This window comes from Chrysemys picta, chromosome 1 (genome assembly GCF_011386835.1).
Source record: "Chrysemys picta bellii isolate R12L10 chromosome 1, ASM1138683v2, whole genome shotgun sequence".
Taxonomy (NCBI): Eukaryota; Metazoa; Chordata; order Testudines; family Emydidae; genus Chrysemys; species Chrysemys picta.
Genome location: NC_088791.1, coordinates 163,618,823 through 163,635,659, shown reverse-complemented (window position 1 = coordinate 163,635,659; position 16,837 = coordinate 163,618,823). Strand labels below are relative to the sequence as shown.

General features: G+C 47.3%; 1 protein-coding gene across 4 annotated transcripts in view; it reads right to left on the bottom strand.

Annotated features, from left to right (window-relative positions):
• Window positions 1-14,066, bottom strand: part of TMPRSS7 (transmembrane serine protease 7) — a 71,125-nt gene extending 57,059 nt beyond the window's left edge. The window contains exon 1 of one of the 4 annotated variants that reach the window (XM_065588739.1): window positions 11,948-14,066. In XM_065588739.1, the coding sequence (XP_065444811.1) occupies window positions 11,948-12,079 (132 nt within the window). In that variant the 5' untranslated portion in view covers window positions 12,080-14,066. The remainder of the gene's footprint in view (window positions 1-11,947) is intronic. The other 3 variants (XM_065588740.1, XM_065588734.1, XM_065588748.1) reach the window with 3 other exon arrangements.
• Between the last annotated feature and the right edge of the window lie 2,771 nt (window positions 14,067-16,837).

Genomic DNA, 16,837 nt, shown 5'->3' with positions numbered 1-16,837 from the left:
CCGCTGCTGCCACCACACCTGTGGCCAGAGCTCCAGGCCCTTTAAATCGCCGCCGAAGCCCCAGGCGGCACAGGCCGGGCAGCGCTGAAGGGCTGGCTGTGGGATTTTGGCCCCAGCCCTGCCCCTTCCGCCTTCCCCAGGGCTCCGGCTGCCCTGCATACCAGTAAGTCATTTAAGTTACTTTCACCCCTGGCTGTTTTAGATATTTTAAGCCCTTCAGGGAAGAAGCCATCTCTTACAGTGTGTTTGTACAATTCCTAGCCTGTTGAACTCCTGATCCGCACCTCCAGGAGCTACTAGAATATAAACAATATATTGAAGAGTGAGTCCTGCAGATCAATGATACATTGTCAATGTTTTCAGTATTTTGGACACACCTCTTCCTGTGTGTATTTTACAAGCTTCAAGAATTGTGACAAAAGAACCACTTGTTTTATTTTTGAGGTAAAGACAGCCAACTAAAGTGAAACTAAAATAAGGCCAAGTCAAGAGGTGTACCAATATTGGTTTTTTTCTGACTTCCAATCTCCCCTACCTCCTGGAAATATTATGAAGTATTCTAATTAAATTCTACACCTTGTATGAAAACTATACAGCTTATTTTCAATGTTACTGTTAAATCCAGTAGTTGTATGGTAGCCTCAAAATAAAAGAATCTCCTTCTCTTCCACTTAAGCGCTTAGTTAACTTGTCACTTTTCTTACTTAGTAAGGTGCTTGACTTCTCCCCAAAGACCTTTGATGAAACAAAATATATTCTGATAGACAACACTGTCTTGACAATTGGCATCCGGAATGAAAAGCTATCGATTCCTTGTCAAAAAGATCCAGACGCTACGCCAATAGTCAACAGAACACACAGTCTGAAATAAAGTGGCCGACTTGCACTGCAGTTTCCCTGCATGCTAATAGAGAAATTTAGCTCTGCTTGCACAGACTTAAAACACAGTTTGGTTGTTTGTATCCTATCATTTTCAATTAATGCAGAAAGGGTAAGCGAGCACATCTCCCAACGAAGTGCCCATTCATCTCTTTGTGGCATTCCAAGGACAGAGTTAATCAGTTAATATTTATGCATCACTTGCCTCTTATTGCACCCACCAGCTGATTTTCTTCTTGATTTCTGTTACTCATATGAAGTAATATATTTTCAATTGACTAGGTGCAGCAAAGCAAGCAATAACTTGAGCGAAAATGATTGGACATAAAGAAAGCAAAATTCTGTCCTGTACAGCAGTGGTTCTCAAAGCCGGTCCGCCGCTTGTTCAGGGAAAGCCCCTGGTGGGCCGGGCTGGTTTGTTCACCTGCCGCGTCCGCAGGCTCCCACGGGGGCTGCGGGAAGTGGCTGCCAGCACATCCCTCGGCCCGCACCGCTTCCCACAGCCCCCATTGGCCTGGAGCAGTGAACTGAGGCCAGTGGGAGCCGCGACTGGCCAAACCTGCATACGCGGCAGGTAACAAACCGGCCTCGCCCGCCAGGGGCTTTCCCTGAACAAGCAGTGAACCAGCATTAAGAACCACTGCTGTACAGGGTTTGAGAGTTCATCTGAACCCTGGTGTAGTCACAACATTACACCCCTGTGTGATGGGGTGTCTTCCCCATACTGGCAGAAAAGGGGTTAAAAGCAGCCCTAGGGAGGCTGGGCAGGAGGCAGTCAATCACAGAAGGGCTTATAGGAGCAGCCAATCAGGGCCAGGCTGGCCCATGTAAGAAGGGCTGCCAGGAGCAGCTCTGGAGCTTGAAAAGGGAGGAAGACTGGCTGCCTTGCAGGCAGAGGACAGCAAGCACCCTGGACCAAGCAGTGCTGCATGCAAAGACTCAGAGAGCTAAAGGCAGCTCCTGGCAGGCCACTTGGATCTGCAGACTGAGGCCCTGATACAAGGGCAAAGAGGGTGCTGGAGCGACTGAAGGAAGTGGCTAGACCGTAGGCTGCAATTAGGGTGACCAGACGTCCCGATTTTATCGGGACTGTCCCGATATTTCCTTGTTTGTCCCGCGTCCCGACCGACATGCGGTCGGGACACTGGACAAACAAGGAAATGCGCTGGAGCCTGGAGCCCGGAAGTGCTCGTGCCCCCCCCCCCGACTCCGCCCCCTCCTCCCCCGATTGGCTCCCTCCCCGAATCCCTGCCTCTTCCCCGGGCTCACCATTCCTCCTCCCTCTGCAAGCGCTGGAGGGAGGCCCGGGAGACTCAGGTAGGGTTACCATACGTCCGGATTTTCCCGGACATGTCCGGCTTTTGGGGGCTCAAATCCCCGTCCGGGGGGAAATCCCCAAAAGCCGGGCATGTCCGGGAAAATCGGGAGGTCAGCCGGGCCCGCGGGGAGCGGTCAGCCGGTCAGCCGGGCCGGCGGGGAGCCGGGCCGGCGGGGAGCCGGGCCGCCGGGGGCCGGCAGTGCTGGGCGGGCCGGGGGTGGTCGGCCGGGGCCGGCACCCCAGGGCCCGAGCCGACCCAGGCTGGAAACGCCGGGGGGCCAGCCTGGGCCGTGCCTCCTCCCCCCACAACCCCCTTACCTGCTTCAGGCTTCCCGCGAATCAAATATTCGCGGGAAGCAGGGGAGGGGGCGGAGACTTTGGGGAGGGGGCGGGGTTGGGCGGGGCTCGGGGCGGGGCCGGGGGCCGTGGAGTATCCTCCTTTTGGAGGCACAAAATATGGTAACCCTAACTCAGGGGAAGCGCGGGGCCGGGGTGAGTAAGAGTCCGGCCTGGTCCCCAGCAGGCAGGACTCAGTTGGGTGGTAGGGAGAGGAGGGGGGCGGCCCGCGGGGCCAGGCGGCGGCTGTTCTCACTCCCGGGCAGCGGGACACGGGAGCAGCTGCTGCTGCAGCTCCCACTGCCGCGGGGGGAGGAAGCGGCCATGGCGCTTGGCGGCTGCGGCTCTGGCGCCCCCGAACTCCCCGGGCCTGCTGCAGGGACCCAGTAGAGCGCACGCTGCGCCCAGCCCAGCCCCTGGCCAGTCGCGTCTGGGCTGCCCAGCTGGTGCTATCGCGCGGCGGCCCCGGGGTGCAGGCATCAGCAGCCCAGTCCCGTTCGTTCCCCTGCGGGACCCGAGCGGAACGGGGGGGCTGGGGCCTGCTGCCCCCACTCCGGGGCCGCCGCGCGATAGCACCAGCTAGGCAGCAGCCCAGACACGCCTGGCCAGGGGTTGGGCTGGGCGCAGCGTGCGTGCTACTGGGTCCCCGCAGCAGGCCCTGGCTCGGGGGGTACGGGGGCGCCAGAGCCGCAGCCGCCAAGCGCCATGGCCGCTTCCTCCCCCCGCGGCAGTGGGAGCTGCAGCAGCGGCTGCTCCCGAGTCCCGCTGCCCGGGAGTGAGAACAGCCGCCGCCTGGCCCCGCGGGCCGCCCCCCTCCTCTCCCTACCACCCAACTGAGTCCTGCCTGCTGGGGACCAGGCCGGACTCTTACTCACCCCGGCCCCGCGCTTCCCCTGAGTCTCGCTTCCCCTGAGTCTCCCGGGCCTCCCTCCAGCACTTGCGGAGGAAGGGTTTTTTGTTTGTTTGTTTGTTTTTTTGGCCCCCGCCCCCACGCCCGCCCTCCCCGCGTCACCCTCCCCCCCCCCTCCCACGTCCCGATATTTGACTTGGGTGATCTGGTCACCCTAGCTGCAATTTACCACTGAAGGAAGTGGCTAGACAGTAGACTGCAGGTTCCCCTGAAAGGGGGAGAACAGAGTGTGGCACAGCCAGAGGGCAGTGTCACCGAAGAAGACGCCACGGTCTTGGGAGTGACGTGGGTCCAGGAACAGAGGTGACAGCAGGTGAGACACCGCTGGAAGAGAGCACAGTGCTAATTCCCCAGACAGCCAGCAGGAGGTGCTGCAGGGGTGAGTCACACCCCGTCACACCTTGCTATGGGATTTGCTGCACTTTCCAGAACGTAAGAGTGGGATTTTCCAAGGAGCTCAGCCTTGCCATGACACCACCTCAATGAAGTCAATGATAAAATTCTCATTCACTTCACAAGAAGAATGTGAATGCTTTTGAAAAATCCTCTATAAGATGGTATTCATACTGCCCAGCAAAGCCTTTCTAGTCTTTCAGCTGGTGAAGATCTGCTGACATACAAGCTCAAGTTCTTTCTACTCAATTGCACAAATTTAGAAAGGTCAGGGTCAGGCCTGGTTGGAACTTCAATAGGAGACATGCCAAGAACATCCATAAGCTACAGGATGTGGGTATCAGTGATTTAATGTAGGTGACCTCCTTCCTGGTAAATCAATACCCCAGACTGGTGTTGGGAGGCGCTATTTTGCTCACACGTCCACCACTTGTCAGAAATGAGGTTCCAAATAAGATCCTAATAAATTTATGATATTGCCAATCCTGCAATACTACATTTCCACCACAGTTTTGACAGTGGGAACCCCCTGCCATCAGCGCCACACATGGCTCCTGCTATCAGCTTTTCCAAATTACCACAAATAATAATGGTCCATTGTTACTTTTCCACATCTTGTCCGCAACTCAGCTGCAATTATTTGACCGTTATCCTGCAATTCAAGTAGGGCCTTACTTATAAAAGATCCCAGGGCATTTCCCATAGGTATCAGAGCATGCACAACATCAGTGTCCTGACCAAACTGTAAATACCTTTGTGCCACCCTGCAGTTTCTCTGGAATTTGACTCTTTCACCAGAGTGAATGTGAAGTTGCTATAATATGCCTGGAAGGAAACCACTCCACTGCAAGTTCTGCCTTGATTAAATCCCTGTCCAACTCTGTCGACCAACAGGCCCCCAGTAAACTCTGAATTGCCTTTTCCTTCAACCCCACCTTCTTCCTTTTGTTTTCTTTGTGTGCTCGTATTAGGGTGATGGGTACAGTATAAAATCTTATATAGAAGGGAGCTTGTTTCCACTTTAGAAATATCAGGTCCTTGCTTCATTGTTTCAGCTTAAAGACTTTGGCAAGATCTTTGGAGCACTTACTCATAGGTTCCAAGGCCAGAAGGGACCACGGTAATCTAGTCTGACTGCCTGCCATAGGACAACACCAGCCATAGGACTTCCCTGAATGAATGGTGAAATCACATAAGGATAAACCAAAGCAACAGCTCTGCCAGCTTGGACTCAGGAATAGATTAAGGAGACTTTATACAGAACGCCCCAAACTTTATCCTCCCCTACACAAGTTTCAGCCTTCTGATGTTACCATCCAAGTGCTCTACAGTTATTTCACACAGCTTCCATGGCAGGGAAGAACTCTTCAATTTCGTTTTCTGCTGTCAGGGTACGAAGGAGAGGCCACACAGCCTGCCATCTGCTTCCCTCAGGAATGTGCTGTGAACCACATATATACACCAGAGTCAGTGTCCACCGTTCAAGAAGGAGGTTGATAAATTGGAGAAGGTTTAGAGAAGACCCATGAGAATGATTAAAGGATTGGAAAACATGCCTTATACTGATAAAGCTAAATAGATGACTCAAGGAGCTCAATCAGAGAAAACATTATTGGGGAACTGATCAGCCTATAAGACCCAATATGGATATTCCATATAGGGCTATGTACCTACATGGAGAACAGAAATCTGTTAATACAGGAAAAGTCAGTCTAGCAGAGAAAGGTGGAACAAGACCCATTGGCTAGAAGCTGAAGCTCAACAAATTCAGACTAGAAATAAGGCACAATTTTTTAACAGCATTGCAAGGGCTGTGGTGGATACTCCATTACTGGGAATCTTTAAAATCAAGATTGGATGGTTTTTAGAAACATATGTATATGCTCTAGTTCATAGAGTAATTAATCCAGGTAAATCTTATGGCCTGTGTTATGCAGGAGGTCAGACTCGAAGATCACAGTAGTCCCTGCTGTCTTTATAATCCATAAAGATATGAAACCCACTTGGAAAGAAGTAGGTAGATAGCAGGCCTAGATAGAGTTTTGGCCAACTTACATATGGTAGCCACCCTTCCCCCAACCACCACCAGCACCTTCTTGTGAGGTAAGCACGGTGATCAGAGGCAATTTTTGACTGTCAGTGTTTCACACCCATACAGGAGAAAATAGGACCTAGGTCTGGGGAAGTGTAAAAAGAGTGGGAGAGGAAGTAGTCAGTTCTGTACTTTTCACACGTTATGTAGGTTTGTGACGGTGCCACCCATAAGGCTTTATGGAAATATGCTTATATAAGATAACTAGAATGTGTTTTATGCTACTGTGACGGGTTGGATCACAGAAACCCCCTTGGGAGCTGCCACCCGATGTGCCAAGACTACTTCTGCTCCTGTTTTCCCTGCCAGCTCAGGACTCCCGCACCCTGTCTGGCTCCAACACAGACCCAGGGTCTGAATCACTTGTCCCAAAGCTGCAAGTTACCTGAAAACAGCATACAGAAGTGCGCTTGTCTTTAGCACTCAGATGCCCAACTTCCAGTGGGGTCTAAACCCAGATAAATCCGTTTTGCCCTACATAAAGCTTATGCAGGGCAAACTCATAAATTGTTCGCCCTCTATAACACTGATAGAGAGATATGCACAGTTGTTTGCTCCCCCAGGTATTAATACATACTCTGAGTAAATTACTAAATAAAAAGTGATTTTATTAAATACAGACAGTAGGATCTAAGTGGTTCAAAGTAGTAACAGACAGAACAAAGTAAGTCACCAAGCAAAATAAAATAAAATGCGCAAATCTATGCCTAATCAAACTAAATACAGGTAATCTCACCCTCAGAGATGTTTCAGTAAGTTTTTCTCAGACTGGACACCTTCCAGGCCTGGGCACAATTCTTTCCCCTGGTACAGCTCTTGTTGCAGCTCAGGTGGTAGCTAGGGGATTCTTCATGATGGCTTCTCTCTCTCTCTGTTCTCTTCCCCCCCTTTATATATCTTTTGCATAAGGCGGGAACTCTTTGTCTCTCTGGGTTTCCACCCCCCCTCACTGGAAAAGCACCAGGTTAAAGATGGATTCCAGTTCAGGTGACATGATCACATGTCACTGCAAGACTTCATTACTCACTTGCCAGCACACACATATACAGGAAGACTCACAGGTAAATACAGCCATCTGCAGACAATGGGAGTCATCAAGATTCCAAACCATCATTAATGGTCCACACTTTACACAATTACAATAGGCCCTCAGAGTTACATTTTATATTTCTAGTTTTAGATACAAGAGTGGTACATTTATACAAATCAGATGATCACACTCAGTAGATTATAAGCTTTGTAATGATACCTTACAAGAGACCTTTTGCATGAAGCATATCCCAGTTACGTTACATTCACTTATTACCGTATTTTCTCTAAAACCATCTCAGTTACATTATATTGACTTATTATCAAGTTTTTATAAAACCATATAGACTGCACAACGTCACACCCTCCTCCTGAACTTACTGCCAGAGACTTGAACACTGACCATGGCGGAGGCAGTATACCTAAAATTCGTTTTTGGGCTCCCCTATGGGGCAGACACTCCTGTGTCCCCCAAAAGGGAAAGAGACCCTGACCCAGCTGTAGGCTCACAGCTTCCAGCTATGAGGGACCTTTCGCTGGCCAGCAAAATCCCCCCCCCTTTCACTCAGGTTGGGTTTGCTTCCAGCTAGAGTCCTTGGGGTTTGTTCCCACCGCAGCAGTCACCAGGACCCCAACTTCCAGCTCCAGGATACATGTCTCTGTGCACCTCTTCCACTCCATTACAGCCAGGTCATGCTTCTGGGTATTAATTGCTTTGTCTCTTAAGTCCAGGCTGGTGGGCAGCCTTTTCTTTTTCCAGGTCAGGCTTTCCCCAGGCAAATTGTACATCAATTTCCATTTGTCTTCCCTTGAGACCATCACTTGATGAGCTGGGATACCACAGAGAACACCCTCCTGCCAGAACAGGCACCCCTCCACTCCTGTCTTGCTAAATTAGACACCCCAGTCAGCTTCAGCACAGACAGAGGTTGGGCCACACCCATCTGCAGTTCACTGAAACTGAGATGCACTCAGCTCAGGGGCTTCTTAGTTAACAGAGACATTCCCTGCGCCCATTGTTCAGTCTTTCTGGGCAATTTGCAACTTGTGTAGTTTTAACTTCTTTTGATCTTCATTCTTACTTATTTTGCTTCCTTTTCTGTCCCTACTTCCCTTTCCCGAAATAAGCAAACAGAAAATAACAAACCAGTAACCACTTTGTCTGTTCTCCAGCCACCACACTTAAAACTCACTTAAAATCACTACCAGTATCTCAAAGCAATCAGCTGTGCACAGACCCTGCTCGACTACGCCACTGTGACGGGTTGGATCACAGAAACCCCCTTGGGAGCTGCCACCCGATGTGCCAAGACTACTTCTGCTCCTGTTTTCCCTGCCAGCTCAGGACTCCAGCACCCTGTCTTGCTGAGCCAGACACTCCTGTCTGGCTCCAACACAGACCCAGGGTCTGAATCACTTGTCCCAAAGCTGCAAGTTACCTGAAAACAGCGTACAGAAGTGCGCTTGTCTTTAGCACTCAGATGCCCAACTTCCAGTGGGGTCTAAACCCAGATAAATCCGTTTTGCCCTACATAAAGCTTATGCAGGGCAAACTCATAAATTGTTCGCCCTCTATAACACTGATAGAGATATGCACAGTTGTTTGCTCCCCCAGGTATTAATACATACTCTGAGTAAATTACTAAATAAAAAGTGATTTTATTAAATACAGACAGTAGGATTTAAGTGGTTCAAAGTAGTAACAGACAGAACAAAGTAAGTCACCAAGCAAAATAAAATAAAATGCGCAAATCTATGCCTAATCAAACTAAATACAGGTAATCTCACCCTCAGAGATGTTTCAGTAAGTTTTTCTCAGACTGGACACCTTCCAGGCCTGGGCACAATTCTTTCCCCTGGTACAGCTCTTGTTGCAGCTCAGGTGGTAGCTAGGGGATTCTTCATGATGGCTTCTCTCTCTCTCTGTTCTCTTCCCCCCCTTTATATATCTTTTGCATAAGGCGGGAACTCTTTGTCTCTCTGGGTTTCCACCCCCCCTCACTGGAAAAGCACCAGGTTAAAGATGGATTCCAGTTCAGGTGACATGATCACATGTCACTGCAAGACTTCATTACTCACTTGCCAGCACACACATATACAGGAAGACTCACAGGTAAATACAGCCATCTGCAGACAATGGGAGTCATCAAGATTCCAAACCATCATTAATGGTCCACACTTTACACAATTACAATAGGCCCTCAGAGTTACATTTTATATTTCTAGTTTTAGATACAAGAGTGGTACTTTTATACAAATCAGATGATCACACTCAGTAGATTATAAGCTTTGTAATGATACCTTACAAGAGACCTTTTGCATGAAGCATATCCCAGTTACGTTACATTCACTTATTACCGTATTTTCTCTAAAACCATCTCAGTTACATTATATTGACTTATTATCAAGTTTTTATAAAACCATATAGACTGCACAACGTCACAGCTACATATGCCATGTAACGTATCTCTGTAAAGATTATGATCTAATGAATCTATTAATCCTATTTGTATGCATGTATCATTTTTGTATTCGACCTCGGCCTTCATAGTTTAGGATAAAGCTAACCTAAAATAATTCTTTAACTACTTAAAATAGCTGGTTTTAGTTATTGGAAAAACTTGTGTTTTTCCACTTTTCACATGGATCTTGTGCCCAATTTTGTTCAGAAGCTGAACAATAAATCTAGGAACTGTAGCTTAGACATCATTATAGAGCAGGGGTTGGCAATCTCTGGCACGCGGCTCGCCAAGGTATGCACCCTGGCAAGCCGGGCCAGTTTGTTTACCTGCCGGGAGGTCGCGGCCAGCACATCCCTCGCCTGCGCCGATTCCCGCCGCCCCCATTGGCCTGGGACAGCGAACTGCGGCCAGTGGGAGCCGCGATCGGCCGAACCTGCCGACGCGGTAGGTAAACAAACTGGCCCGGCCCACCAGGGTGCTTACCCTAGCGAGCCGTGTGCCAGAGGTTGCCGACCCCTGTTGTAGAGCATTATCTACATCATAAACTGTTGGCTGTGAACAGATAATCCAGTTGATTTACCATTACCTACACAAAGTGTTTATATTGTGCATTTCATTTAGCCCTGTCAGTAAAAGTAACCTAAGCAGTTTCACTTGTGCTTATAGATTGCATTGCTTCTGGGTTCTCAACTATAACAAACTAACACTTCAAGGAATTTTATTAATTTTTAAAATACGTTTTAGAACATTCCTATTGGTTTTAAGCTTAAAATACAGTATTTATGTCTGAAGCCTGGATTGAGCTGTATCCTTTTAAACAGAAGTCATAAACATCATTTTCTTAGTGCAGACCTACTGAAAATAAAGCTGTTACTTCCAGAAAATATTAACTACTGGTACATTTAGAAATAAAATTTCAGTTTTGCAGATTTGATTGGCTTTGCAGTTCATTTCATAAAGCCAGTACACAGTCTTACTAAAACCAAACAATACTCAGAGCAATGAAATCTCATTCTTCCATACTTTGAAACCAATGGCGGCTTATACTTGGCAGAAGGACACCAGCCCCATCACTTCAGTTATATACACCCTGGGTCCATTTATCTGCATCTAACAAAAATTCTTAAGGGACCCATCACAGAGAATGCCATTTCAAATACAGAACATGTTCTACCATTAAAGTGAGATACACACATGCTGTCCACAACAGTGATTTTACATCATAATAGAGGGACGGCCGTAATTCAGAATTCATGCTTAAAAAATACATCATGCATCTAAAAATGAAATTCATTATATTTTTAAAGAGCTGATTTCCAGCATGACTGGTTTGATGATCGCTCTTTGGAAAGCATAAGTAATGAACATGTTCAACCAGAGTTGATCATTTTATTTTCAGTCCTCACACTCCAGGAAAATATTCAAAATACTGTACGTTACAATAAAGGATGTGATCATGCCACTTATTGGGAATCATTTGGTAACAATAATGGCTCAGAATCTATTAGCATAAAAGCCTACTTCAATGATTTCTTTAATTCATATGACTACTGTTTATTCACAGGAAGTTGATGGTAGTTACATTTATGATTCCACATACACCTAGTCTAAAGCATTGTGTATTTTACATTTATGGGGCATCTCTTAGCCCAAAGCATTTCATATGCTCTATATTGTCCATTTCATACTGTAACACAGCTACATCTGACGTAAGGAACAGCTGCAAGCCAGCCCAGGTCACAGAGTTGGAGAACAAGATGTTTTTGGCCACAGACACTTAGTCCTAAGTATTACTTTTGCAAAATGTGCAACAGGATTATTTTGGGGGGGGGGGGGGGGGGAGGAATGGGTTGAGGCAAAAGAGACAAACCCTTAATTTCAAAGTCTCTGAAAATCCCACAGAGAAAAATGCCTTTCGTCATGTGAGTGAGTTAAATTTATTGGGGTCTGAAACTATGATTCCAAATACCATAGGTCCTGCAAACTTGTTCCTTAAAGCCACTCATCTTCTCCAATCATATGCACTTCTGATAGCTGCGATACCATCTACATCTAGCATTTCAGGCCCTAATCTTACAAAGTGCTGAACTCAGACTCCCAGTGACCCCTAAAACAGCTGCAGAGTCTCTGCATCCTGTTATTTCATAAATTTCAGCTCTTAAGAGTTTTACCCTGAGCAACAAGAACACTGCTCAGAGTTGGAGTCGCCCATCACCATCAAGCAAGCTCCTCAGTAGTAAGGACTGCACCAGGAAACACCAAATGAAGTAATGCTTATGGCTACTTTGAAGTGTCCTCTGCACCCTCATTCCCACTGAAAACAGACATCCATGTGTAAACACACCAAGGACTATTGCACTGCTATCCCAATGCATTTCATGCCCTACTAGACACATATCATGCAAGCCAGACAAAGTGAAAAATGGGTTCCAATTCCAAATCCCCTATTTAATATAGGAAACATGAAGCAATTAACTGCGTACAATAACATGCAGACACACTCTCTGAGAAGGCATTAAGTTACTCACTGTCATCTCCCAGAGCATCTGGCTGATTAATTTCAACACAGTACAATGCCTGTTAAGGGAAACAAGTCCTAGCCACTGAATAGATGTACTATATTTCATGGGAACTACAGATACACTGCCTGGCACAGCCATGTTCCACACTGTGGTGGTCAGTAATCACTATGGGCCCAGAGATCCTCCATACTCAGTGATGCAGATCCCCAACTACCTTTGTCTAGCAGAATATGGGCTTCTGCAGCACCTCTCACCCCCAGACTTCCTATCTAGGAAACTAAGCCACTGAAAGGTACAGTTCCAAATATCATACCCATAACAGAAAGTTCATAGTAGACCCAGGTTAACCACCTCTTCCACAAAATGAATTCTCCCTCATGTTTCTAAATGCTTGAGAAATTTTTGTTCAACTAAAAGTAGAATTAAGTCTCTGGCCACATTCTACTCTCAAATGCCTAATGCCTACAAAACAATCTATACATACCCACCCCCACAGCATTTCAAGGTGTACAAGGATAAGCCTAATTAGTTTCAGCTGCACCCAATTGCCTCATCACAGGAGACTCTCCCATGCAAGGCACTGAAAACTCTAGATTTAGTACCACAACCATCACCATGACACTGGCTGCTTCAGCATAGCCTCTTTTGGAGGACTGGCAGGTCAGGGGGAGAGGTGTCTCCTCCTCAGGGAGCAACAAGGGTAGGACAATATGGCAAGTCAAACCCTGCAGCAGCAAGTCTCAGAGTCTGGGTCAAGAAACTTGGGCTCATGGGTCTCATGCTGTGATGCTACAAAGAGCCATGGAGGCTTGAGCTGGAGCTCAGAATCTGAAGCCCAGGGAGATGGGTGGGTTTTAGAGCCCACACCCAAATGTCTGTGCAGCTATCTTTAGCACTGTAGCCTGAGCCTCACTGGCTGGTTTGCCATGTAGATATACTACACAGAGGCACCACACATTACTATCAGTTTTCTTAATTTCCCCTTAACTTTCTTCTAAACTAGTACCAAACCTATTTATTTTTCCTTGGATCAGATGCATTGCCCTCTCTCTGAGATATGTTCATGGCCCTATCACCACAGTATGTGTGCACCTCACCATCATTAACACATTTAACCTCACAAGCCCCCGTTGGGAAGTACGCGTATCCCCATTGTACAGACAGGGAACTGAGGTACAGCAAGGCTAAGGCCCAGCTCCTCAATTTCCACTGAAGTCACAGGGAGTTAGGTGCCTAAATACCTGTGAGGGGCTGGACTGGCTTGCTTAGAGTCACAGCGGAATTCTGCAGCAGAGCAGGGAATTGAACATGGGTCTGTCACAAGCCAAGCTAGCACTCAAACTCTTGAGCCACTTTTCCTCTCATTCAGCCAGGATTATATCATCATCCTGGGCATTAAACATCAAGAGGTGAAGTAAGAAATGTTTGTTACTGGTGACACCTATTTGAAAACTTGCCACTGAAACGAGTCACTGGGATACATGTTCCTCTCTTCCTAGACCTTGGTAAGAAGTGAAAGCACAGAATAAAGACAAAAACAACAAGGAGACTAACAAATTTATTTGGGCATAAGCTTTCATGGGCTAGAACCCACGAATAAAGACAGAAGACCGTGTGTGTAACGTACTGTGGCAAGAACAGTGGGGAGGTGCCCAGCTCAACTCTTCTTATCTCCTTTTGCTATTGGGGTGTCAAATGTCTGACTTCTTCCAAGGTTTGAGCAGCTGGGCCTGGGCTCTCCATCAGTGAATGGTCACAGGTCTTTTGCCAAACGCTCCTTTCCATTTTAGTTTCATGTCAGTTTAAGAGCTTCTGAGCCTTCACTTCCCCACAATCTCTTCCCTCAGGTAGGCCTGGCATAAGGGATTTTAGTATCAAAACACAGGGATGCATCTGCACCCTATGGAGAGAGAACTTCTCTCTGCTACACAATCTTGACTGAATACCGCTACCCAATGGGAAGGAGCCTCACATTCTCTGCTCTGTGAAAAGGCCTCCCCCATGCCACTGACCTGTGTTACTGGTAACACCTCATATTATTTGCTTGTATTAGAATAGCTCTCAGAGGCTTCTCTCAGTCTCAGGGCCCCATTGTGGCTCCGAGCACAGTATAGACTCAGGCCCCTACCCTGCAGTGAGCTTTGTAGGGGCATGCCCCTGTTACGGATCCTTGTTGATAGGATTTACAGGGGCAGAATAGATGAGTAACATTTCTCCTAAAGAGAACCATTCTATATAGATTTCATTAGAGATAAAGGTCACCTCTCTAATACCACGTATAAATCCATTAGGACGACAGACTCATTTATTTCTGCTGCTCTGAAACAGCATTAGATCTTCATTTTAAGGTCACAACTGCGTGTGTCACAGAAAAACCACAAAGTGAGAGCTCAGAAATCTCTCTCTGGCGGAGCCCATTCCTCCCTCTACACCCCCTGTTAAGTGGGTAATAACTCCCCCTCCCCACATTACCTCTTGGTCTGCTATTCCTCAGGCTTAGTAACAGCTGGGCAGTGAGTTTTTCGGGGATGGGTGTAGGGAAATATAAAGAAAATCAGATAGTTGTTTTTTTGTCTAGCCTGAGGGTGATCAATGGATAGCATTTCCCCAGAAGTTGAGACAGGCATTGGGTTCTCTTTTTTGCTTTTCATACTTGGTTTTAAACCATGCAAGGCGTTATTTATGTAACTTAGCGAACTTTGTTAGGTTGGAAAGCATTGATTAAAAGCATACTGTGCACAAGACATGTGCCACAACCAACACTCTGCACCCCCCTCCTAAATTTGGTGACCTTCAGTCTCAGACACAGATCCCAACTCAGGACAATCTTGATGGAGCAGATACAATAATTTTCCTTAACAGTTTAGTTGTGCAGTGAGTGCTAGTGTTTGCATTTACTGGGGCAGGATAGCATCCTTGAGCACATCCCCTTGGGGCACAGTATGACCTTGCAGGCCAGCTGCCCTCTTTCAGTCTTGCAATGATTTACTCACACCTGGGGACTGAGAATAGAATCCCTCCTTTGTGGGGGGGGGGGTCTCTTTTATTAACTCCTTTTACAGAGTAAGAAACCCCTCCTTGCAAGACCCCCAACTCCAAATCTTCTTCTGGCCCTGAGGCTAATGCCAACAGGCATCCTCTCCCTTGTTCAAAAGATGCTGGCTGTCCTCTCAGAGCTGGGTTATCATGCAAAACATACTCACACTCCTCAGATAGAGAGTTCACAGCTCTACCCCGGGAGCTTAGTGATGCTTTGGGTCTCAGTAGGCCTCACCCAGCTTCTCTGCAGCTAGACCCTATTTTCTCTATCACTGGAAGCAAGTCTTTCTAGAAGCATTACCCTCCAACTGAACTCTGGTAACCTTGCATCAATCCCAGGGGCTCATTAGCCAGCTAATTGCCTAGGTGGCTGGTTGACAGTTAATTGCTTACAGGTTGGCCAAAATAGATTTGTTCCCCTTCAAGAAGCCCAACATAGGTAGATTGGGCCTTGACTCCCTTAAAAGGCCAGCTATCCTGTCACTGACTGACAGAACATGCGAGTGAGTGTACACACACACACCCCTCTACCTATGTTTCTATACTTGTAAACAGCTGTTGGTCCTCTGGACACTTCCCTTAGTCTGGCATGCAATCCTTTGAATAAGATGTACCTGGGTCCTCTTTTACTTTATAGAGTAGCAGAGACCCAGGACATATGACAGCATTTCTGGCAGGCTTCGGTACTTCCCCTCTCAGTTTCTAAATGCTAAATGTACCTACTGGTTATTAGTTATTTCTGGCATGTATGTCATTGTAGTATTGAAGCTACTCATAAATATTGATGAATTAATGCTACCTCAGTGAGATAAGTATTCCTGTACATATGGGGAAACTGAGGCAGAGAAAGAAAACAATGTGGCCAAGGTCAAAGAGAATCAATTGCAGAGATGGGAATAAAATCCTGATCTACCAACTCTCCAATATGGGCCTTATCAAAATCATTGGCTCAGATCCACAGAGGCACTTAGGCAACCAAAACCTGTATTTAGGTACATAAATCCCAGTTTTAAGCACCCCTGTGATCCACAACCCCTCCTACACACACACACACAGCTACCATCTAACCCTATAGGCGCCTAAGCTCACTCAGCACCTACATTTTCACTGTAAAATTCCCTAAGTGCCTACGTTTCTGTCTCTGGGCATGTGTATAACACTTCCCTCTAGGCACCCAGACAGCTCTATCACAAAGAAGCCCCCATGTGAGCCACAAGCTAGGTAAGCATTCGCCCATCTATCTTTCCTGTGGGGCCCACTCAGGTAGGCATGCTCAGAGCATGCCCACCAGGTCACGTACCATTCACAATCCAGTTGGTGGTGATGATACCCGCCCTATAACTTTTAGCCCAGTGGTAAGAGCACTCACCTAGGATGTAAGAGACCCAGGTTCCGTTCTCCTCCTCCCCCTCCAAGGGGGAGAAGGGATTTGAACGGGGAGTCTCCTCTATCTCAGAAAAGTGCCCTAACCGCTAGGCTATGGGCTTTCCCTCAATCTCTCCTGTTGAAGCATTCCCAATGTATACAAATATTTAAACAGACACTGGGCCAGAGCATATGAGTGAGAGTAACTCTATCGCCTGGTTGTTATTGCACCCACCTATGAAATGGGAGACCCTGGGTTCAAAGTCCCCTCCCCTGACTTAGGCATCTAAGCTGCATGACTAAAGAGGTTCCTAGCTGTGGATGTCAGGCAAAGATAAGCACCTTCCTGGAGCCTGGATTTAGGCACCCAGCTTCCTGAGAGGGGTGGAGCCTAACACATACCCTTCTTGTCTGCATCACCCTGCCTAGCAGATCACATTCTTAGGCACCTATCTCTCCCCTGCATTGTATAGGGAGTCCAGGTGCCCACAC